Source organism: Stenella coeruleoalba (genome assembly GCF_951394435.1).
Source record: "Stenella coeruleoalba genome assembly, chromosome: 7".
In the NCBI taxonomy this organism is placed as follows: domain Eukaryota; kingdom Metazoa; phylum Chordata; class Mammalia; order Artiodactyla; family Delphinidae; genus Stenella; species Stenella coeruleoalba.
The window spans coordinates 60645130-60669511 of NC_137153.1; the positions used below are offsets into that span (position 1 = coordinate 60645130).

The 24382-nt window shown below is 37.3% G+C and overlaps 1 protein-coding gene across 2 annotated transcripts in view; it reads left to right on the top strand.

Annotated features, from left to right (window-relative positions):
• MPDZ (multiple PDZ domain crumbs cell polarity complex component) overlaps positions 1 to 24382 on the top strand; it is a 779300-nt gene that overhangs the window by 648886 nt on the left and 106032 nt on the right. Inside the window, exons 56-58 of one of the 2 annotated variants that reach the window (XM_079926367.1) lie at positions 458 to 2519; positions 7412 to 7470; positions 8234 to 8979. In XM_079926367.1, coding sequence (XP_079782493.1) covers positions 458 to 604 — 147 coding nt within the window. In that variant the 3' untranslated portion in view covers positions 605 to 2519; positions 7412 to 7470; positions 8234 to 8979. Of the gene's footprint in view, positions 1 to 457; positions 6612 to 7411; positions 7471 to 8233; positions 8980 to 24382 lie in introns of those variants that run through there. The other variant, XM_079926365.1, reaches the window with a different exon arrangement.

Below are 24382 nucleotides of genomic sequence, written 5' to 3' on the forward strand. Positions count from 1 at the left end.
CAAACCTTTGGGTTTGGTGGCCCTCATGCCCTTGTCCTATAAAACTGCTTTTGTCCTGTAAAACTGCTAATCCTTTGTTTTCTTTCTGTAGGTCTTCTTTATAGGATAAAAAATCTTGGATTCTATGAAATCATTCCTACTAAGCATATTCCCAAATATTCTTTATTAATTTGAGTTCCTACCAACTGCTGTGCTGAACAGCCAAAAAGCCATCCAACTAATCTATTGACTGCTAAATTCTCTCTCAAATTGGAATCTCAGGGCTGAAGCCATTTAGGAGAAAGGCTTCCTTTGTGTCTGTTCATCATTGCTTAATGGCTTTGGAGCACCTGTGGAGCGCTGAGAGCAATGTGTGTGTACATGCAGAGCAATTCACATTCTTGTTTGGATCTTTTTCTGTTGTGTAACTGCAAGGCAGCAGTTTTTGAGAAGTAAACAAGCCGCTTTATAATTGCAGGGAGCAGCCTCTGAAGATGGGCGTCTAAAGAGGGGTGATCAGATCATTGCTGTCAACGGGCAGAGTCTAGAAGGGGTAACACATGAAGAAGCCGTTTCCATCCTTAAGCGGACAAAAGGCACCGTCACTTTGATGGTTCTCTCCTGAATTAGCTGCCAGAATTGAGCCAACTCAACTTCTCACTTAACATCCCATGCTACAAAGAGAGTGGAACTGGTCCTGTGCACTCCTCCTGGGCTGTGTTCATCCGGCTCTTCAAAACTGTAGGAAAAAAATCGCATGTAAATTTGTTTTTCTCATATGGAAATGATTTTCTTACAACCTAGCATCACTTTCCCTTTCTCTTTGCATTTTGTGATGGAAACTCAAAGAGAAGGGCTCTTTGCGTAGATAAATCCAGTCTTTCTTCCTGAAGATATATGACATTTTATAATCGTGTGGGCAGAAATTAATATGGGCTCAACTGGTTAGTAGAGAAAGGAAAAAAAAATCATTCGAAAGCTAACCAAGGGGAAATGGTCTCATGAAATTAAGGTGAAAATTGAAAATATAAATTAAAGAAGAAAATCTCAAGTTTTATAAAAATGCATTCTGTTAATCCAGCTTCTCTCCTCACTTCTAACTAAAAAAGAAAAGAAAAAAGTTGTACTGAAAATGTTTAAAAATACTTTCAGTATTTAAAAATGTTGACTATTATTAAAACATTGCAACTCCCAGCTCTAATACGCACATATATAGTTTTCTCCTAAAACGGGCTTCAAGATTGGGTAAATAACAACAGGAAGCAATGTTCCTAAGTTTGTAAAGAAACCACTTATTGCACATCTTGCTGTTCGTTTTCATTTTTGACCTATTATACAATATTTTCACATTTCTATAAGTGAAATGATGACGCTGCCCTGTATTGACCGCAGTTTCTCTAGAAAGCAGCCTTGCTAACCACGCAGGAGCATAGGAGGCTCTCTGAATTGTTAGTGATGGTTTTAAGGGATGCAACACTGAAACTGTGTCAGTGTGCTGTGCAGTTGGTTTTCAATTAGTATTAATCTTAATGACAGAGAAAAAGCAATGTGTTAGTAATTATTTTGGTTCTATGCCATTAGTAAATTGATAGAAAAATTAAGGGGATTAACATAAGTTCATTTCATTGCCTTATATTAACATCTTATAATACAATAGTTTAAGACTAAGGGAAACAGATGGAGCTGTTTATTGAGACAACTGGTGAGGAATTATCATGTGTTCATTCCCATTTTAGAGCGTGAAACTCCTACAGTAGAATATATAAAGTCACTTTAAATATTATCTATATTTGTAACAAAAGTAGTGTACAGATATTTTATTACAGCGCTTTTGTGTAAATGCGGAATTGAAGTGAATAAATAAGAAGTTTCATGGTGCACAAAAAAAAGCAGGCATTTTTATTTTGTTCTTTTTACTGGGGAAAAGCTTTATTATACTGTTCAAGATTTACAATTTAAAATTGGCTTTTATCATGTCTAACTGAACATATGGTGTCCATAGTTTTACAGTTAGAGAAACTCTGGACAACAACATTATGAAAAGCTCAAAGCTTTTTATGCCCAGAATTTTTACTAATGCTAAAAATGCACAGACTCCTCATGGAGCAGAGGAAGATAAACAGCATTAAAAAAAGAGAGGTGTTGTGCCTGTATGTGCTTTTCTGAAACGCTACGAGTGATGCAATATTATAAGTTGTTCTTTAGAGTAGTCAAGAGTTAAAGCATGTTCAGATAGAAGAAGTCATAATGAAAATTATTTGTAATAATGAACATGAAAAATCTGATTTGAACACTGAGCAAGGAATTGAGGAACCTTTGTTCTGCTAGTTCTTCCCCTAATTAGCTAATGAACATATGCATTCCCTCTGATTTATCTCATCTGTAAAATGATAGGTGATTTTATCTCAAAGCTTATATCAAGTTCTAAAATGTAAAAATTCTGTGATTCTTAGATATACGAAACGAATGACACAACTACACGTTGCATCAATTCGGAAGCTATTCTCCCCAACCAGCTATTGTAAACTGAGGTACTTGAGGTAACAAAACTCATTTTACTATCCCAGTGACACATCTAACCTCTTACTCACCAGTTAATGGCCCTCTGTCATGAAGGCATGTCAAGATCCTCTCATGGTTGGCTGCTGGAAGCTGAGCCACCCACTTTTATGTTTTAACCAGCAAAGATTTTATGGAGGCCACTCTGTGGCACACCCTAGGAAGGCCAGTTAACCAGCCATATTGAAGTTTGAGTAAATGTGTGAAGGCACTCCAGTGAGAGCACCCAGCTGGGTATCTGTACTAGCCTGTAGAGCATTGCCCCCAAGTTCATGTCTACTAAGAACCTCAGAATGCGACCTTATTTGGAAATAGGGTCTTTGTGGATGTAATCAGTTCGGTTAAAATGAGGTCATGCTGGGTTACGGTGGACCCTAAATCCTTAAGAGAAGGCTATGTAGAGACACAGAGACAGAAGAAGAAGGCTGTGTAAAGATGGGGACCAAACAAACAAAAAACAAAACAGAGTACCTGGAACCACCAGAAGCTGAAGAGATGAGGAAGGTTTTTTCTGTGGAGTCTTCAGAGATAACTTGTCCCTGCTGACCTCTTGATTTCAGATATCTGGCCTCCAAGACTGTGAGAATAAATTTCTGTTGTTGTAAACCACCTTGTTTGTGGAACTTTGCTACGGAAGCCCTAGGACACACCAGTATAGTATCTTGGATGTTTTTATATCCTTAGCTACTATCACTGTGCCTGGCAAATAGGAGAGGCTCTATACATTTTTGTTCAGCGTGTAAATGATTGAATTATATATAGGTTGTGATTAATTTCATGGTCTTACCTTGTTTTAGTTAAGCTAGCTGCAGCCTTCATACTGAATGCAAAACAGGAAGCAGTGGGAATGCCACTTAAGAATGTAAAACGCTGGGGATAAGCTCCCCTCCTGAACTGCTACTAATTAACGAAGTCAAAGCATGTAGAAGTGAAGAAAGAGAGGGAAGGAATGAAGGAAGGAAGGAAAAGAAGATTGAGAGGGAAAGAATATCGATGCATCAACATTAGAGAGAGTGACAAAGGCTTATGCTTCCTATGTTATTCTTTCTTGGAAATGTAAGATTTCTCCGTGGAGAAGGAAGAAAGTGATCAAAGAGTTTGAAGACTTGAACGTTACAGTGTTAATTCCATGTGCAACTCAAGACCATGTATAACTCAAGATTGTGGCTTGCCCATAATAGGTTCAGAATATTTGTTTTTGTGATTAAATTACATTGGTGAATATTGCATATTTCTGGTGTTCTTTGTGACCCCTCCAAAATGATGATGATGGTGATGATGATGATGTATTTGATTTCAGCACCTACTGATTTATAGCAGCAGATGTAGCAATGCGGTGTGGCAAGTCAGTAGAGCCCGTACGTCAGAACAGTGATGGAACTGGAAGCATAAAAGATTAAAATTCATGAAAGACAAGAAAAAGGAGCTTTTTTTTTTCCATTTTAAGAATCTTGATAAAGCTGATTTTGATAGATTCGAAGAAGCAAAGTAAGCTCTTCCCTGCTCTGAGGTATACCATGCCAAGCTGTCTTAGACCTGGTCATCTAGCTTATTGTCTGAGAATGCCAGAGATTTAGTGCCTGTCTTCAGATCTCCATCACGGTGAGTGGAGAAGTTGAAAAGATGCCTGCAGGGAGACAAGAATCAGTATGCTTTCTTGGGTCTAGGTGTGGGAATGTCGAAACTGTCATCACCTGCTTTCAGCAGCCCTGGTGTGTTGTTTCATGTCAGTGACAAGTATTCTGGAATGCATTTGATTTGTGCAAAGATGTTCCTCACCTTTGTCTACGAGGAATTCATGTTTAACTTTGACCTTTCCTAAAGGGAGCTATTTGTAAGGTGGGATTGGCCTCTGTTACCTCAGGAGGAAAAACACATGTTGGTGACAAGAACATTTCTAAATGAAGAACGTGGAAACTAGGCAAAGCAAATATGGTTACTTTGATTTTTGACATTGCAGCTTCTTTTTTCCTTCAAAATACAGGTACTCCATTTTATGTAAATTAGAAAAAATTGTATAATTTGTCTAGGAATTTTATTTATCATTCAAGTACTGAAAGTTCAATTGTAGGTCCTTCCAAGGAATTCTGTCAAGACAGAGGCAAATCTGTGGTAATGATCTCAGAATTCTCTCGCTGAAAATGTTTCTTGAAGTTTCAGAAAGTACTGCCATCAAAGAAGAACTGCTTTAGGCAGCTTCTGAGAGGGAGCTGTAACTTATTCATTTAATACTGGACATTTTTCAGAAAGCCGTGTCATTCGCTGATTCTTTGTGATCCTTTCTCCCTCCTTCCCCCATTCTCCTCCTCACATGTGGATTTTCAGAAATAAACAATTATCCTTGGAAAACCTACTTTTCCTCTTCTTTTCTTATTGATGTGTTAAAAGTTGTGATTTTTTTCACCTGAGTCCACCTTGAAATATTTGGCATTCAAGGTTCTACTCTCTGAATTTCATTTACCTGAAGGTCCTTTATTCCATTCAGTAAAACTTACAGGTTTACCTTGCTTTGGGAAATTAACTGAGATAACTGTATTTAAAGCATTAATACCATGCACATGATAAGCTATCAAGAAATGGTAAGAGGTATTGTAGTATTATATCCTGGAAGACATAGAGTAATGGAAATTCAGTAGCTTTCTTTAAATAGACTTCCATTTTCATTTTTGTATTACCATGTCTTTTTCTTCTGAAGTTGGATGCAAATCAACTTATACCAAAATCTCAGTTGTTTTGCATACAATCTTCATGCTGTTTCCCATATCCTCATATAACTCTACTATTAATTACTAAATATCTTTAGACTCCTGTTTAACTTAAATGTGCTTTAAAAAGGAGTTATATCTCACTACTTCAAGTGGAAAACCAATATAATTTGCCACAAATTTAGGGTAATTATGAGCAAAAGTGATGTTGTTGAATTCTATCAAAATACAGTTGCCTACCGAGGATCAGAACTTGAGGTCTGCTCTCTCTGTCAGAAAGGGAGAGTTGCAACTACTAGAATGGCGATAATGACGCAATAGAGACTCTCCTGGACTTAAAAGAACTGAAAGAAAATACCTTTTTCATGATATGATTTAGTATTTTCTAGTGCCTTATCAGTGAGCCCTATATTGTGATCTCACAATATACTCTCTCTTTGGAAGAAACTATTATACCAAAATCGGAAAGGTTTTGTTTGTAGACTCCTTTTTTAAAAAGTAAAAGCAAGCCAGTCAATTCCGGTTTTAAGAGTATTCTGAGCTAATGAGGTTATTTAAGATTTTGTTTATAAGACTTTCACTAAAATCAGAATTGGGTCATCACCTCTAATGCTTTAGTTTTGGCAATCTGAGTTTGAAAGAAAGGACAAATGACATAAATTAATGGAGTAAAATTAATGTTGTGGTAATATTAAATAAAGCTAATGTCTCCTGCACCTGGAGGGTGATGCAGATGGCAGGCATACGTAATTATGCACCCTGCTGCCTTTAAGTGTACTGATAAAAATCTCTCAACTGAGCATAAAATATGTTCATTCACTGGCTGCAGACACATTTGAGTAAGGCAACACAATACATAAGAAACATAGCCTAACATACTTATTTTTTGAGGTAAACATGCAATTCTGTAAGTTAAATGATTAACTGTTTACCTGATTTTTAAAATAAGTCATTATTAGAGTCATGGTCTTTGTCCTTTCTGTGAATATTAAAATATGTGTCCGTCCCATTTAGGAAAAGATTTTTCTCAAGCCAGCAAGGGAGTATTTTAAGTTTACTTACTATGCATTAGTTAAGAAGAGAAATTTACTAATAGAATCCTAAATAAGTTGATTTGACTTCTTACTGTAGGTACAAATTAGATTGGCCAGTTATCACTCAGATATTTATCAACTTGTTCAATTCTTTAAGAAGTAGCTGCTCTGTAGCATTGACATATATACACTACCAAATGTAAAATAGCTAGTGGGAAACAGCCGCATAGCACGGGGAGATCAGCTCAGTGCTTTGTGACCACCTAGAGGGGTGGGATAGGAAGGGTGGGAGGGAGAGGCAAGAGGGAGGGGATATGGGGTATTTGTATACATACAGCTGATTCACTTTGTTGTAAAGCAGAAGCTAACATAACATTGTAAAGCAATTACACTCCAATAAAGATGTTAGAATGTTAACGTGAAAAATCCTAAAAAAAAAAAGTTACATGCACCCCAGTGTTCAAAAAAAAAAAGGAGCTACTCTAGAAAAGATGTCAGTATAATAATTATGCATATAGATAATATATTTTACTACAGCTATTTCAGAGATGTCACTGAACTTTGTAAAACTTACTATGTATTTTCTTCATTTAAGGAATGTGAATTCTCATAACTTCATTTTGTTGCAGTTGGATACCTATGCAGTTAAAAGTACAACCAGCAACTTCCAGTTTTAGCTTCAGAATGATTTTTAAAATGCTTTTATGATATTTGTTATACACACCCATTATTTTTCTTATAATTAGGTATATATTTATAGCTTACATTTTAAAAATAAAAAGGACAAGTAAAATATTCTTTTTCAGGTACAGTTTTCATCAAAATAGGAGATCTGGTGCCAGATGTTCATTTTATGATAGAGGATGCTGGCTCACTTTAAAGAAAAAAAAATTAAGGCTAGGAAGCATATGATTTTTTTCATCTTTTACTCTTTAATCTTAGGGTTAATAAATAAAGGAATTATACATTTTAAAATATACATTTATAATTTTTCTTGCCATTTGGATAACTAAAACTATGGGAATTAGGTTCAACCCATTCATCTGCATTTATTTGTAAGTACCTGACTATTAGTTCTTCTATTCAGTAGTTGAGTTTTTTTTTTCTAAAGCTTTTCCTTTCTGTACGTTACAGGTATTCATGTAATGAAGTCATCAATGTCTCAATACCTACTTTGACTGCCTTGAATGAATGTAAGTCAGAGCTGATAAATGTCTTAACACTGAAGGAGCTCTAGATTTCTCTGAAATGCAGTGTAAAGAGCATGGGCCTCTGGGTCTCAAGGCCCTGGGTTCATATCCTGGCTTGGTCCCTGACTTGGTCCCTGACTGAAAGGCAGCTGATCTCTCTGAGCCTCTGCCTCCTTAACTGTAAAAAAGGAATAATAGCATCTTCCTCACAGCTCTTTTAGTGTCAAAAGAGATGAAGTGTCTGCATGTGGTGGCCCTTGGTAAATGATAGAAATATTGTTAATATTTCTAAAATCAGTGTAACTTCAGGGCTGCAATGATATCTCTAGTGGAATCGTGGGGGTCATCTGGAGCAGAGTGTGCTGTCACTACTGTTAATTTATATCCCAACTTTAAACATAAACTTGGGAAGTGTCCTCTTAGTTTCTCATTCTAGAAACATCCTCATAATTTCTGCTAGAACGGAAAGCAAAATCAAAAATGATTCCAGGAAAACTGAGAATGGCATAGTCTCATTGGTTGGTGAAGCAAATGTGTCACTCCTTAATATTTTAAATAAGATATTTTGGGGATGGGAGTTATTTAAACCTAGTGAGAGGTTTTATCATCAATCTGAGCCCCGTTGCTTGCATAATAAGCCAAGTTTCTCGTTTTGAAAAGTAAATGGGAAGTTGTACAATATCCATCACTCTATAATCTCTCCTCCTCAGTCCTCTATGTTCAGTTAATTAGGATAAATAAATTTTATTTTCATCTTCCTTTTTAGGTACAGTCTCTTTTCAGAAGGGAGGGAATGAAGAAATGAGCTTGGTAGACTAAACAGTCTTCTAGAAGGAAGTTGGTGAGATCAGACTCTGTCAGATCCTCCTTTGTTCCACATTAGGTATTATTTCTCAAGGGATTGATACTAAATAAGTTGGGGAAATGTAAGGTGGAAATTGTATGCACTACTAGTAGTTAAATTTTTGTGTTTTTTTCCCCCTAAGGATTTAAGGAAAGGCAATTAGCTTTTAAAGGGGACTTCTCCCAACTGATAATCACATTTGACTATAAAATAAGCTTCAAGTTCTTTGAAGACCTGGCTCTGACAGTTCATACTGTTAAAGATTTAGGTGAGGGTTGAGCGAATGGAAGCTTCTATATGGGATCCTGCAGCACGCTTTTCTTTGGGTGCGGTGAAGGGTGATGTTTTTCTGTACTGGAGAGCAGATGACTAGTACATGTAAGCCTAATTTCTAGGTTTGGACATTGGGTAAAGTAAACTTATAAAGCATTCTCAATCCCCACTTGTTAATAAAATAGTTTATGGGTATTTATAACATAAATCATACGTTTCAATTACCTGAATATTGGAAGCCAGTGAAGAGTCAAGAATCACCTTAAACCTTTATAAAGCATTGAGATCCCAAAGAATATATGTGTCTGTAACCACCTGTGCAGAAGTGATCATTTGCAGGTAGATGAGCTCCTGTGAAAGCTGGGATGGGAAGTCCTAAAGTGTGAAAAGCTTTGGTAAGTTTTCCTTTATGACCATGGATCATATATTTTTTTTTGATACTTGCTTTGGTGTTCCTACTTAGAAAACTTATCTGTTTTTCAACTTTCAAGTGAAAACAAGAAACAGTTATTAAAATACCTTAACTTTCTATATGGGGATTCTGAATACAAGAGAGAATAGAAATTTAGTTACTAAAGAATTTGAATGGGACTGTGGAAAATGTTCCCTACTTGAAGGAGAAAAAATGGGATTAGAGCCATAAATTCCTTTACTAAGGCCAGATACTTAGTTTTGCCAAATATATTTCTTAATGGAGATAATATCTTCCATCTAGGTTTTTTAAAGTTGAGATACGTAATGGATATGAAAGTTTTTAAAGTTTCAAATCATAGATCATTGTTATTGTATATTAGCTAAACCACACATTTATGGATTTTTTTGACTAAAAGTTCTCAAATTGACCAATACTGTCTAAATATATATTCTGTCATTTTCCTGTTACATAATTCTAGAAATGAAATATCCCTACTCCTCCTACAATGCTTTATTAATGAATGACATATATACCACTCTTTTCCAAAAGTGTGAGGTGGTGTATGTTTTTTAGATTTTGTGTTACATAATTTTTTTTAAATATTAACGATAAATCCATTAAAGAACAAACCCAACACTCATTCCCAAGCATGATCTTTCCACCCTTTTTATTATTACTGTGTCTTGGACATACCCATTTTATAGCAGATAGTTGTACCGTGTTGCTTTATTTTGTGTATCTTATGGGCTCTGTTATTCTACTGAAAATAATGTTAGCTCAGGAGTTTTGCTCAACAGTGTGGAGAGGGGTGAGGGAGAGAAAGAAGGAAGGGAGGAAGAAGGAAAAAAGTTAGTTTAGAGAAAGGGAGAAGAAGATCATTAGCCCCAAGCCTATTCTGATAAGATTTCTACTATTGGATGTGAAAGTTGAATATAGACTTCTTCAGAGTCAATGGAAAACAAAAGGGTAGGGTTAATTATAATTATACTTCAGAGACAAAAAGCGGAATTTACAAAATCTCACATATTGCATATAAATACTGAGACCTTCGTAAGTGTTCAGTAACTGTGAATAAATGAATGATAGAATCATTTTGGGATAGACTTGGACAGATCAAGGTAAAAGAAACCAAAAATAATGCCAGTGGGGCCTATGCTAGTTTGCATTTTCTGTAACTTTTGTCTCTTCCTTCTTTTCAAACTTCCTTCTTTTCAAACTTTAACTTTGAGAAGAGGAGACTAAGAGAATGGTGGTAAGTCATGGATATTTTTCACTTTCTGAGGAGGTAGGAAAAGTGTACAAGGTCTCAAGGGGTTGAAGGGCGAAGGCAGCTGCTGTTTGTTTCTGCGGACATCCCCGAAACTTAGGGCCAGTGGATGGTTTCCATGGGAACGCTTGGTATCTAGGTAGATGCTGGCAGAATGGTTTTAACCTTTCTGGAATGTAATTGAAGAAAGGTTACTTCTTCTTACTCAGTTGAAGTCACTCCCCAAGATAGTCTTTATTATAAAAAAGAAAATATGTATCTTATTTAATCAAACCCACTTTCCACAACATATCAAATTGAGTGCAGCGTCTACTGGACAAACAATAAATCTTCATAAATATTAGTACTAAGGCCTTGTTTATCTCCTTGACTTCTACCTTAGGTAATACTAATGATAATGGGAATAGTCCATTCCAATGGTACCACTTGATATCATGGAAAGAAAAGAATATTTCCTCCGCCCTTTAGTCTGGAGTCCTCTGAGAAGCATCATTACAGGTGGCATGATGGAGAAGTGAAGTAAAGCTCTAATCTAGATATTTCAGTTTCTCTAGTGTAGATTTGGCTTGAAGTATAATCACAATCAAGTATTAACAGAAAACTGAACATACAGAACTTTGGATTTTATTTTTGATAAATAAGAGTTGATAACCAGAGAACTTCTTGGTCCAGGAAATATTTTTTCACCTGTATTCTGCAGGAACTCTTTAGAAAGTGAATGTTTCCTAGAAACAGGTGATTGATTAGAGGCTCAGTGACTGTAGGGACATCCTCTGTAGGATCTTCCCTAAGCTTCCTTTCTCCCTTCACCAAACAACCCTCTCCCTTTAGTGAAAGTGTTTGTGTCCCATTGGAGCAGTTCCCTTGCAATACCATCATTGTTTCTATCCTGGTGATTCTTTTCACTGTTGTTTACCACTGTAGAAAGATGATTTGTTGCCTCTCTTAGAGAAATAGATAAGAGCTAAATTCCTGGAAATGAAATGGTGTGTGGTCTTTGCCTTGGATTGGAAAAGTGGGAAGGGGCAGTGATGGCAAGCATTTCCTCAAGAAGCGTCATAATCTTAAAGACTCTGCTTAGTAAGAACTCATTGCTAAGGTCAGCTGAGAGCGAAAGGGCAATCTGACTGCAACCGTCAGGGGAAGACCCCACTTCCAGCCCGTTGTTTACTGCAAAGACTGAAGGACCACAGCTCATTCTCAGAATTGCTGTAACATTTTATCTAGAAGAAGTGCTTGCAACACCTTCTTGACAAATGAAGAAAACGAAGTTTGGTGGAGTTAAGTGATTGGACAGTTTCATAAAGCCTCATTGTCTTCACCGAAACCCTAGTCTTCCATAGTGAAATGTGCCATCCCAGGTGACTCAGCCTTCTCTGTCCTTAGCGTGTTTGTCAACTGCTCAATCTCTCTTACTTTCTCGTGTGCCCTCTCCAAATTCCCAGTACATATTACATGGAAGACTTGAAATCGAAAGCTGATTTTCATTAACAACGTGATCAGTGGGTGAACTATAATTTATATGTAACCCAAACATAAATGGGCTATATTCAAAGAAGCACAGACTGGCAACCAAAATATATAACTGAAAGGAGTCTAAGTATTTATTTCATTTATGAAACCTTAGTTTTTTTTTTGCGGTACACAGGGCTCTCACTGTTGTGGCCTCTCCCGTTGCGGAGCACAGGCTCCGGACGCGCAGGCTTAGCGGCCATGGCTCACGGGCCCAGCCGCTCCGCGGCATGTGGGATCTTCCCGGACTGGGGCACGAACCCGTGTCCCCTGCATCGGCAGGCGGACTCTCAACCACTGCGCCACCAGGGAAGCCTGAAACCTTAGTTTTGACGCTCATTAAACTTTCTTAAAAATCTTTTGATTGATCTTTCTCTTATCCTGATCTTTTACTCTCACAGAAGGGATTAAAAATTACATCCCCTCCCCTGCTCATTTCCCAAGTCCTTTCCTCGCACTCTGTGTTGCCCTGTTTCTTTCCTCCGTCTTCAGGCTGGAATGGCTCCTTGTGCCTGACAGGCACAGCAGGTTGACCAACAGGACTGCTGGCTAACCCAGAAACTCCATATACGCCTTGACTGTCATGGAGGGAAGCACAGAGTAGCCCATAGGAAATAGATTTACTCTTTAACTCTGACCACTTTTTTTGGCAAAATCATCCCATTACCTGGTTTCAACATGTACCTAAATGATAGCAAGCAAAAAAAAAAGAAAAAAGGAAAAAAAGAAATCTGTCATCCGTCTGCTTGGGAGAATGTGTAGGGAAGGCGAGGTGGGCATATGTGATATAGAGTGATGCACAAACATGTAACAGGACTGTATCTGGAACTGTGAAAATATGCGTTTTCCATGCATTGCATAGCTCTCACTCCACCCCCTCTGCTCCCCACCTATCTTTCTCTCTTTCTCTCTCCTAAAAAAAGCCTTTCTTCCCTCCCCAGCCACAGTATAATACAGGCACACTCTCAAAGTAGCTGCTGGCCAAAATATTGGAGGAAAAAGTTTAGGTTCTTAATGCACAGTGTTTTCATTCTCCAAAACTATATCAAATATGGCTGGTGAGGGAGAAGGAATGAGGAATAAAAGGAATGAAAGGGCTTAAAGTGGGAGGAGGACAAAGAATCATCCAGTGTAAGGACCCAGAAGCTGAGGGGAAGGGCACTCAGTGCCCTGTTAACCTTGAGTGATGACCCCCAGTTGACAGTTGCTTGAATCCACCAGCAGTGCCTTGACTGTGTCCCCTTCCCCACACCTTGCCTGTGGACAACCCACTATCTGACAAAAGTAGACACTCCAAGTCATCCAACTGAAGGAGGGGGCGTTGGATGACTTGGGTAGGTTTGATGACATGGAGGAAACATCTCACTCCCTGGTTAGGGGAGTGCATTTCATTGTCAGTTAACAAAGTCTATAGTAGTGAGGGCAGCAGGGACCATGGCACTTCTGTTTCCCACATGCAAACATTTAAGTCCCCATACAGAGGATGTCTCTAACTGCTGAATGGCTAGTGTTTCAAAAATTTTGTGGGAGGGGAATAGTTGGAGATGAAGAGGATAGTGGTTGAGAATAGAACTTGGAACATGTTTAACCACTTGTCTAGCCTGTGGTTAGCCTGGACACAGACTGGTTTATTAAGGGGAAAAACTTCCCTTACTTGAACTGCAAAGACAGTTGAGCAGTGCTCTCCTCCCCAGGTCAGTGCTATGTGATCACTGTCAGGGCTCTAGCCCTGTTTTTCAGGGTGTGTGCTGAGCAGAGACAGAGAGGGAAAGAGTGTATTCTCATTCTGCAGTCAGCAGGTCAGAGTGGTTATTTTGCCTCCCAGCTTGACCTTGACTCAAAGCCCCACTTCATGTTTCCTCACTCTTTTACTGAGACCTTTTATTCTTTGTCCGTGGTCTAGATTGTCTACTGATGTTGTATTCTGTTAAAATTTTAAATAATTGACATAGAAAAACTAGTGTTTGGGATGTGCTGAGTACTGGCGTTCTAGGAAAACTGGACTTCACTAGAGAAGGAGGATGAGTCAAACACTTTTGTGGAGATTTCGAAGAAAACCATTGGGTGTGTTCAAGAACTCTAGAGGTGAAAAGAACTGGTTCTTTGTGAGTTCTGATTTTACTTTCAAATGTAAGGCTCCTATTTTCTTTGATCCATTTGTGTCACTAACATTACTCTTTTGGACTGGTTGTTCAGTCGTGCCACTCTGCCTAAACATGTCTTAGGCTTCCCACTGTGTAGAAAAAATAAGTCCATACGTTGCTTAGTATTTGAGTCATCTAGCACTTGGCCCCAAATTTTCCTGTCTAATTCACCAGTTCTGTTCCGAAGAAGCTCTAGTCCTGTCATTCTGTTTATAATTTTCCAAACCTGGTTGGTACATATTGGCCTCCATGATTCTATTTACACTTAACCTTTTTCTTTCTTTTAAAATTTATTTATTTAATTAATTAATTTTTGGCTGTGTTGGGTCTTTGTTGCTGTGCGTGGGCTTTCTCTAGTTGCGGCGAGCGGGGGCTACTCTTCATTACGGTGAGCAGGCTTCTCACTGCGGTGGCTTCTCTTGGTGCAGAGCACGGGCTCTAGGCACGCGGGCTCTAGAGCACAGGCTCAGTAGTTGTGGCACATGGGCTTAGTTGCTCCATGGCACGTGGGATCTTCCCGGACCAGGGCTTGAGCCCGTGCCCCCTGCATTGGCAGGCGGATTCTTAACCACTAAACCACCAGCGAAGTCCCACTTAACTTTTTCTGAAATTATGTTTTCCTTAACCCGTCCCTGGGTTATTCACCCTTCAAGACCCAGCTCAAATCATTTATTCTTCATAAAGTTTTCTCTTCAATGAGTTGGTGTGTGTTCTTCTCATGGCAGGTACTTGGAACACTGATTATTATTAATCAGAACTCGTGTTTCTTCTTCTTATATTCATAAAATTTCATCTCTGGCATAGCATTTTTCAAGTGTCACATATTACTTTAAAAAAATCTTCTATGGTCTGAAAATAAATTATTGGAACATTGGTTATACTCAGTTAAAGCAAGTTGTTTTATGTCAGACTTCTCAGAATGTCAAATATAGCAGTATATTGTAAATCTTCACGGAGTGTGGGCTACCATTTTCCAAACCAAACTGACCAAAAATATCTGGTCAGACTCGAGTTCCAAGTAATACATTTTAAGGAAGCACACCTCTACCACACTAGTCTTTGATCTGTTAAAGTCATTTGGCTATAATATAATCTCTTCCCCGATAGATTTTGAGCTTCTGGCTATATTGGGTCTCACTCAGCTTTTTACCCCCATAAAATATGACATATGTCACATAGCATGCCATAATACATTTCCTTTTTTTTTTTTTTTCCGCTGTACGCAGGCCTCCCAATGCCGTGGCCTCTTCCGTTGTGGAGCACAGGCTCCGGACGCGCAGGCTCAGCGGCCACGGCTCACGGACCCAGCCGCTCCGTGGCATGTGGGATCTTCCCGGACCGGGGCATGAACCCGTGTCCCCTGCATCAGCAGGCGGACTCTCAACCACTGCGCCACCAGGGAAGCCCAAAACATTTCCTTTTTAAGAGAGAAATATTTTTTTTTTCCTAAAGGAACCAGAAAGGAGTTGAAAGCAAGGAAGGTAGAGAGACTGTGTTTATTATTTTTAAGGAATTAAATGAGTTGTGAGTGGTAAAAAGGAAACTCTGTGCATTGTCCAACATGCAGAGAACATGGAACTGGAGAGGGAAGTACTGGGTCAGCTTTTGACATACCCACGAAGTTGCAACAAAGTAATTTAGCTCATATGGGAAGATTAGGTTGTAGAGTACAAGCCAGTCCTTTAATATTCAAATATGTTTCCAAGTTGGCTGTTCTTCCTTGGTAAGTTCTTGTGCATGGGTATATTTTAGTATTCCAATTATCTACCATCTCTCCAGCTTGTTAAATTTGACCAAAACCTTGATCACGTATTATGGGCCTGGCATAGGATCATTCCAAAGCCAATACTAAATAAGAGCCCTGAAAATTCTTGACTTTACATAAGATGAAAAAATTTAAATTGTGAAAGAATCTAATCTAATTCACTCATATTATAGAGGAGCCATCTTCAAAGTTACCAACAATCTGTGGTAAAAGCGGGACTGAAACTCAGGTTTCCTGACAGTGAGTGACTCTTTTCATTGAACACAAGTATTTAAAAGTGATTTGAATTCTTCTTTAAAAAAAATTCAGTACTTAAATAACTTATAATAATAGTATCTTCCCACATTAACTTGATTGAGGGAAATTAGACAAGCATTAATCTTGTATGTTTGAAGTTGGAGCAAAGGAGATGAATGAATAATGGCTGATTATTATCATTAACTTATTGAGCTGTACTCTCAAAAGTTCAGACATGAAACCATGAGGCTTCATAGTCATCAATAGATATAGAAATCTCTAGCAGGACTCTACCTGAAAGATCATTCAGATTCAACTCTGTGTTTGACAGAGGAGGAAGCTGCAGATAAGCAACTTTTTCAGCAGGTATTAAAGTTCACTGTTTCTCAGATTGTATCTGTGAGTTGGAGTTAATTTATTTTCATCTGCCTTCCCCATGGAAATATAAGGCAAATCCCCATCAGTTTATTATCATTCCAGCTACTAAGTCTCGGGACATTTACATAAAAACAAAACTAAACAAAATTATATTTTGATTATTATTGTGGTTACTATTGAGACAAGTTCCCCGCATAAGCTTGTTTAAATGTTTATGTTTGTATGATAGTGATGGCAATATTAGGTTTAAGACAAAGCCGTTTTGTGATAAATTAATATTTTGAGAAGTTTAAAAAGCATTTCTGCATGTATAGTAAATTGTAATCATATGTGATTATAAAGCTCATTCAATAAGTGGAAATGCATTACAAATTGATAGGTTTAGGTTAGCAGTGAACACTGTTAAGATGTTTTAATGTAAGTTTTTGAAAATCCAAGTCCCATTTAAAGGGAAAATTTAAGAGTAAATACATTAAGAATTGGCCTACAACTTTTTAGAGATACAATAAATAAATGTAGATGAACTAACCTTACACCCACATTAAAATACGAGGTTCACCCCACGAGCTTCAGCTATTTCGGTTTCAGCAACCATTGCTGGTTCATGTATGTATATACAGAGCAACAGTGACACCGCTGGGCCAGACTTATCTTACTTCTTGAGCTTCAAAGTGTTAACAAAAAAAAAAAAAAAGATTTTTATGAGAAATGGAATCAATTGGGTAAAATGTGTGTATTGGTTATGAAACTAGGCTATTGAATTTGGGGGATACGGTGGTCGACTTTCCACCAGTGCCTTTATAGTGCTGACTCTGTTGGGTATGCTTCTTCAGTGACTGAAAAAATAAAGGACCAGATGATAACTATGACTGATTAAGTAAAATGAGGCTGTTCCTGATACTCCAAGAAATATTGTCAGTTGGTAAAAGACCTTTACATTTAGTTTAAATTTTCAAAGAGAAAATAAACCCACTTAGAGGAAAAAGAAACCCATGGAACAGTTTAATTTTTTTCTAGAGTCCAACCACTAGAGGGCAGGAGAGTCCATGCTACTTTGGCTTTGTTCTACATTACCCGCCCCCGCCCCTACTCTACTCTGTCTTCAGGCCGTCCTTCTCTTCTTGAGTAGATAAATGCGTTCTTCAGAAAAGGGGCTGTTTCTTATTTCTAAAATACTGGAGCATTACATTTTCTAGAAACATACCCAAGATAAAACGCTGTACAAGTAGAATGTGAGATAACATCTTTTTCCAAGTGTAAGGGTGTGATTATATTCTTTTGTTTATATTAAAATCAGGTCTTTTTTTGAAGTAAATGCTTGGGGCAAAAAAGGGGGTATATCCACAGGATTTTCTGTAGCTATTGAAAAAATTAATTCCAAGTACTAAATCAATTAATTCTTAAATCAATTCTTAAGAAATCTTCCATTCCTGAAAATCTAACTTAAAGTGAGAAAATATAAAAGTGATAAAGCCAAGCCCTTTGTGTTCTTAAGAAGAAACTCTGTATGAAGAACATAAAATAATAGGCACATGAAATACTCAAAACTTAGAAGCCTAGATTTTCATTGATGTTATCATTGCATATAGTTGCTAGGATTTGGGAGAGAAAAGTGGCCTTTTCAAAATTTTTTTTTTCAGTTTGCTTTATCTTTCTCTCTTCTAACAAAAGCTTTTATTTCTGGTAAAGTGAAAGATTTGGTTGAAGTTTTTCTTCGACTAAAGTTGAAACCGATTGTGTGAGTGTTTATTTTGTGTTTTATCCAGTAAAGAAAGATTATGTTGTAATACATCACTGACAAAAGTAAAATCATTTTTCTGGTTTCTGCTTCCAGCTCTATAAGTGATCGTCACTGCAGTCTTTAACACTTTGTGCATAAAATTTTCTGTGCAGGTAAACTTAGTTGGGATCTTTGGCATTGGAATACTTAGAATTAAATTTTTCTATAAACATACTTACAGAACTGGTAATTTTACTTGCTGAAGAATGGAATCCTATAGAGGAATATTTTAAAGAAATATGAGCTTTCTTGAGAAAACTTGATTATATTTGGTTAGACCTTCACCTATACCTTTTGTGTGTGTGTGTGTGACCTATACTTTTGAATAACTATTTATTCTCCCAAACAGTGCTGGGCATAGAACAGATACTCAATTTGTTCAGTGAAAATTAGCATCTATTGGTTGTGTCCAAATTCCACACATGATGCTGGGAACTCTTAGCCCTTCCTTATGGGAGTTAAAAGTTTCTAGAGTAATAAATATTCAATATTGCTAACTCTAAGGTAGGTTAATTTTGGCACTTGTATTTGTTGATTTTTTTTAGTTTCCCACTCTCCTCACAGAAGTGTTCCATGACACGTACTTTTTTCCAGGTGAGGTGAACTGAATTATTTTGGCAGGGCACTTTTAAATGAACTTTGAGATTATTGCAAGCAAACTGCAGTGTCTCAAAGACAAGTGTTGTCAATTACTGGCGTAAGTGATGAATTTTCTCCAAATTCCCTGCATGTTGTTCCCAGGATTTTTTTTTTTTTTTTTTTTTTTTTTTTGGTAACTCCCATACATAGTTTTGGTACTCTGCCCCTCCTGCACAAATTCACTTTGGAAATTTGCAAAGGATTAAATTCTGGATGTGGCCTAGGGCTTGACAAGCAACTTCCTGGAAAAGCTTTGCAATAAGAGCTTTGCAATAAGAGTCTTGTAGACAAAACTCGTCCTGGCTCATTTTAAGTTTCTCCTTGGTGTGTAAGCCTGCTATTACTCACGCAGTGGTTCAGTTTACACTGGCCCTTCTTGGGGAACTATAAGGACATGATCTTAAGGAGACAGTGCACACATTTCAAAACAATCCAGTCATAATATTTTAAAAAGAGATTCCTTGGGAGGCAGCCACCATAGATTCTGACCCTTCTTTCTTAAAAAAATCAGTTAACCTCAAATATGTTACTTTGATATCCTTAGAGCAGAAGAGAAATCCACAGACCCTAAAGCAGAACATTGGTATTTCAGGTATGAAGAGACTTTTCCAGAAATGGAAACCAGTCAGAACTCCTGTTTATCTCATGAAATTGCCCAATTTGAACAGGATATTTTTATTTGGCAACTTTTACTGAGGAAGGTTCTTTTGAGGTGGGAAGGGGTCCTTTTCTTCTTCTCTATGGATTAGATTACACTTAAAATGAGATGCTTGATCAGGTTCAGCTGGAAAGAGGATGGCCTTAGTTAACCCACTGTTTAATCCAGTTCAACTAACATTCGAACCTAGGCTACTTTGCCAGGATTTCCTCTGTTGGATTTGAGAGCCAGCCTGCCTTGGAGAGTAACAGCCGGTTAATCCTATTCTAGGATGGCAGTTCAGTCATCCTCTGGTATCGGTAGCATTATTTCTGAGTGGCCTCTAACTTGTTAGCTTTTTATATCAGACTCTGATTTCCTATCCAACCATTATTTACTCAGGGCTTATGATGACTGATTCCCTCATTACATTATAAAATTGAATACTTAAAACACTCATGTGATGGGAACAGTGATCTTCCCCATTTTGCAGATAAGGAAAATAATTGATCTGTCTGAACTTTATCAGTCTAAGGTCACACATATTAAAGGGGACAGAGTGAGAATCACATCCATATCTTTTGACTTCGTATCCACTCTTACTTTTACCACAACTGTAGCTTGTAGTTCCATCCCAAGGAGGGAAAATGGTATAAACTGGACTACATCAGGGTTTGAAACCACAAGCCAAGTTAAGTCATTGCTATTAATGGAAACAATTGCATGAACCCCATAGCCTTCTTGCACCTACAGACTCTACCCTGCCCTCAATTACATCATTACAGCTTGGAATGCAGCTGTTCTGCTAAAGACTTTAAACAGGAAGGTTGCACCACGATTCATGCCTAATAAGTGCCAGTGATACTGCAGCTGTTTTATAGAACAGCAAAACAAGTTTCGGCAACCCAGATCTTTATCTGCTTCAGCGGAAAAGACTAGTTACATTTTAATCTCAGTTATATAAATGATTGTTAAGAAAACAAGCTGGTACATCTCTAGAAGGTTTTTTTTTTTTTTTAACTCTTCCTTTGATGCCCATTAGTTCTTTTTTTTTTTGAAGTAAAGGACGAATTAAACTATCAGTACATTAAATATAGAAAATGAGGTAGATCTCACTATTGAATGGGTATTCTGGTCAGGATGTTTCATGGAGTTGAGACACACTGTAGCCGAAATCACCTCTAGTAAGGCATAATTTATGTTCAATGAAATGTACCAGATTTAACTGTAGATCTTAATATGCTTTGATAAATCTATGTGCCCGTCATTTCCAATATCCCCAAAAGTTCAGCTGTGTCCCTTTTCAGTCAGATTCCGCTTCCCCCAGTTACCACTTCTGGTCACAGGTAACCACTGACCTACCTGCTTTCTGTAACTACCGAATAGTTATTCTTCATTAGAATTGCATATGAATAAAATCACATTGTCTATATTCTCTTTGTATTGGCTTCTTTTGCTCAGACTGTTTGTGAGATCTATGTTGTATGTTTTAGTAGTTCATTTCTGGGTAGTATTGCATTGTTGGGTTGTCCAGTTTGCTTATTCATACCACTACAATAGACATTTGTTTCAAGTTTTCAACTGTTATAAAGATACTAAGAAGATTCCTGAAAAATATTTTGTGTACATATAACACTTTTATTTCTGTTGGGTAAAAGCTATAATTAGAATTGCTGGGTCATAAGGGAAATATACACACACACATGAACTTTATAAGAAACTTCTAAACTGTACCACTTTGTATTCCCTCCATCAAAGTACAAGAGTTGCAGTTTCTTGATATTCTCACCAGCACTTGGTATGATCAGTCTTTTTAATTGGAGTCATTCAGATGGCATCTGGTGGTGTTATACTGTGGTTTTAATTTACATTTACCTAATGAATAATCATGTTGAACAACTTTTCATGTGTTTATTTGCTGTTTGTATTACATGTCTTCTTAGGTGTGTCTGTCCAAATCTCTTATGCAAATTTTAAAAATTGGCTTGTTTGTTTTTCTAATTATTGAGTTTTGAGAGTTTTGTATATGTATATATATTTGGGTGTGTGTGGATGTGTGTGTATATATATATATATATAAAATACAGATTCTTTATTTTATATTATATATATTTTTCCCTTCAAGTTTCTGATTTTTCTCTTCATTCTCTTCCCAATGTCCTTCAAAGAGCAGAAGTTTTAATTTTGATGCAGTCTAATTATTAATTTGTTCTTTTATGGATCGTGCATTCGGTGTGTATCTAAATAATCTTTGCCTAACTCAGAGTCACAAAGATTTTCTTCTAATTTTCTAAATGTTTAATAGATTTAAGTTTATATTAAGGTCAGTGATTTATTTTGAGTAAATTTTTATATATTGTGTGAGGTATGAATCTGAGAATTTTTTTGGCATATATTCAGTTGATTCAGCACATTTGTTAAAAAGACTATCCTTTCTCCACTGAATTATCTTTGCACGTTTTGTAAAATCATTTGTCCCAATACATGTGAGTTTATTTCTGTTCTATTGATTTATCTTGCTGTCTTTACATTTATATTGCACTGTCTTTATTCTAGCTTTAAATTAAGCTTTAATTTTGGTAGCATTAATCCTTCAAAATTGTTCTTAATTTTCAAAATGCTTTTGGCTACTCTGGGCACTTTGCATTTCCATATCAGTTTTAGAGTCAAATTTTTTTTTTTTTTTTTTTTTGTGGTACGTGGGCTCCTCACTGTTGTGGCCTCTCCCGTTGCGGAGCACAGTCTCCGGACGCACAGGCTCAGTGGCCATGGCTCACGGGCCCAGCCGCTCCGCAGCATGCGGGATCCTCCCAGACCAGGGCACGAACCCGTGTCCCCTGCATCGACAGGCGGACTCTCAACCACTGCGCCACCAGGGAAGCCCGAGTCAAATTTTTAATTTCTGAAAAATATGCCTTTGAAGATTTTGAATGGGATAATGTTAAATATATAAATCAATTTGAGGTGAAGTTATCCCTTAACCACGTTGAGTCTTTTGACCTGTGAACAAAATATATTTCTTCTTTATTTAGATCTTTCTGGTTTCTCTGAGCAATCTTTTGTAGTTTTCAGAGTACAAGTCTTTTGCATCTTTTATGAGATTTCTCTCTCCCAAATTTTTAATACTATTGTAATTTGTATTATTTTTTTAAATTTCAGTTTCTGTTTTTTTGTTGCTGGTATATAGAAATACAATTGGTTTTGTTTATTGATCTTATGTTCAGTAAATTTACTAAATCACTCATGGTGGTAGCTTCTTTGCAGATTCCATTAACTTTTCTATCTAGAAAATCACGTCATCTATGAATAAAAGAGTTTTATTTTTCCTTTCCAATCTGGATAACTTCAGTTTCTTTTTCATTGTTTTATTGCATTAGCTAGAACCTTCAGTACAATATTGACTAGAAGTGATGAGAACTTACATCTTTGTCTTATTCCAAGTGTTTAGTTCTTCACTATGTTGTATGATACTAACTGTGAGATTTTTGTTTATCCCCTTTATCCAGTTGAGTAAATTCCTTTTTCTCTAGTTTGCTGGGATTATGTATCGGTATGTTTGATTTTGTTCAGTGACTTTTTCTGTGTCTGTTAAATTGATCTTTTTTGTTAAGTTTATTAATATGTTGAAATACATTTATTTTTATTTATATATTTCCAAATGTTCAACCAGCCTTGAATTCCTGGAATAAAACAGACTTGGTTATAATGTATTATAATTTTTATATATTGTTTGATTCAACTTGCTAAAATTTTGTTTAGAATTTTTACATCTGTGTTCATGAGGGATATCAGGGATATCAGTGTCTATTTTCCTTTTCTTATAATGTCTTTAAGTCTTTTTTTTTTTTTTTTTTTGCATTACGTGGGCCTCTCAGTGTCGTGGCCTCTCCCGTTGCGGAGCACAGGCTCCGGACGCACGGGCTCAGCGGCCATGGCTCGCGGGCCCAGCCGCTCCGCGGCATGTGGGATCTTCCCGGACCAGGGCACGAACCCGTGTCCCCTGCATCGGCAGGCGGACTCTCAACCACTGGGCCACCAGGGAAGCCTTGTCTTTATGTCCTGATGTCAGAGTTTTGCTATCAGAGTAACGTGGTCCTCATAAAATGGGGAATATTCTCTCCTTTTCAATTTTTTGGAAGGAGTTTATGTTTAATGGTAATATTTCTTCCTTATATATTTGGTAGAATTTATCAGTGAAGTGATCTGGGCCTGGAGTTTTCTTTGTGGAATGGCTGAGCTGTTAACTACAAATTAACATGCATTCCATTCTCATAGGGCGAAGTGGTCTATAAATGCCGATTAGGTCAAGTTGGTTGATAATGTTGTTAAGATCCTCTGTATCCTTAGTGATGATGTTCTGTTTACATGTTCTATTAATTTTGAGAGAAGGATATTGCAGTCTCTTACTGAAATTGTGGATTTGTCTCTTTTTCTTTGTAGCTTTATCAGTTTTTGCTTCATGTATATTGAAGTCATATTATTAGATGAAAGAACATTTAAGCTTGCTGTGTCCTCTTAATGAGGCTATGTTGTTTTGCTTTTTTGCGTGTTTGGCAATTTTTTATTGTATGTTAGACATCTCAACATTGTGGTTTTCATTTCTAAAAGTTTGACATAGATCATTTTTACACAGAATTGAATGTTTGATTTTGTTGTGTTTCTTTAAACAGTGGTGTTTAAACACCTAAGTGGTTATTCAGAGTACACAGAAGTTCTAAAAATTATTATTATAATAGCCATCTTCACACATGCCTGAGCAACTATGTAAAGTTTATATACAATGAGTAGCATATGATCTTAATTTGAGAGGATTTGTAATAATCTTGATGAAAATAAAAAGATATGTTTTTGTTTTTGTTTTTGAGGTACGCGGGCCTCTCACTGTTGTGGCCTCTCCCGTTGCGGAGCACAGGCTCCGGACGCGCAGGCTCAGTGGCCATGGCTCACGGGCCCAGCCGCTCTGCGGCATGTGGGATCTTCCCGGACTGGGGCACGAACCCGTGTCCCCTGCATTGGCAGGTGGA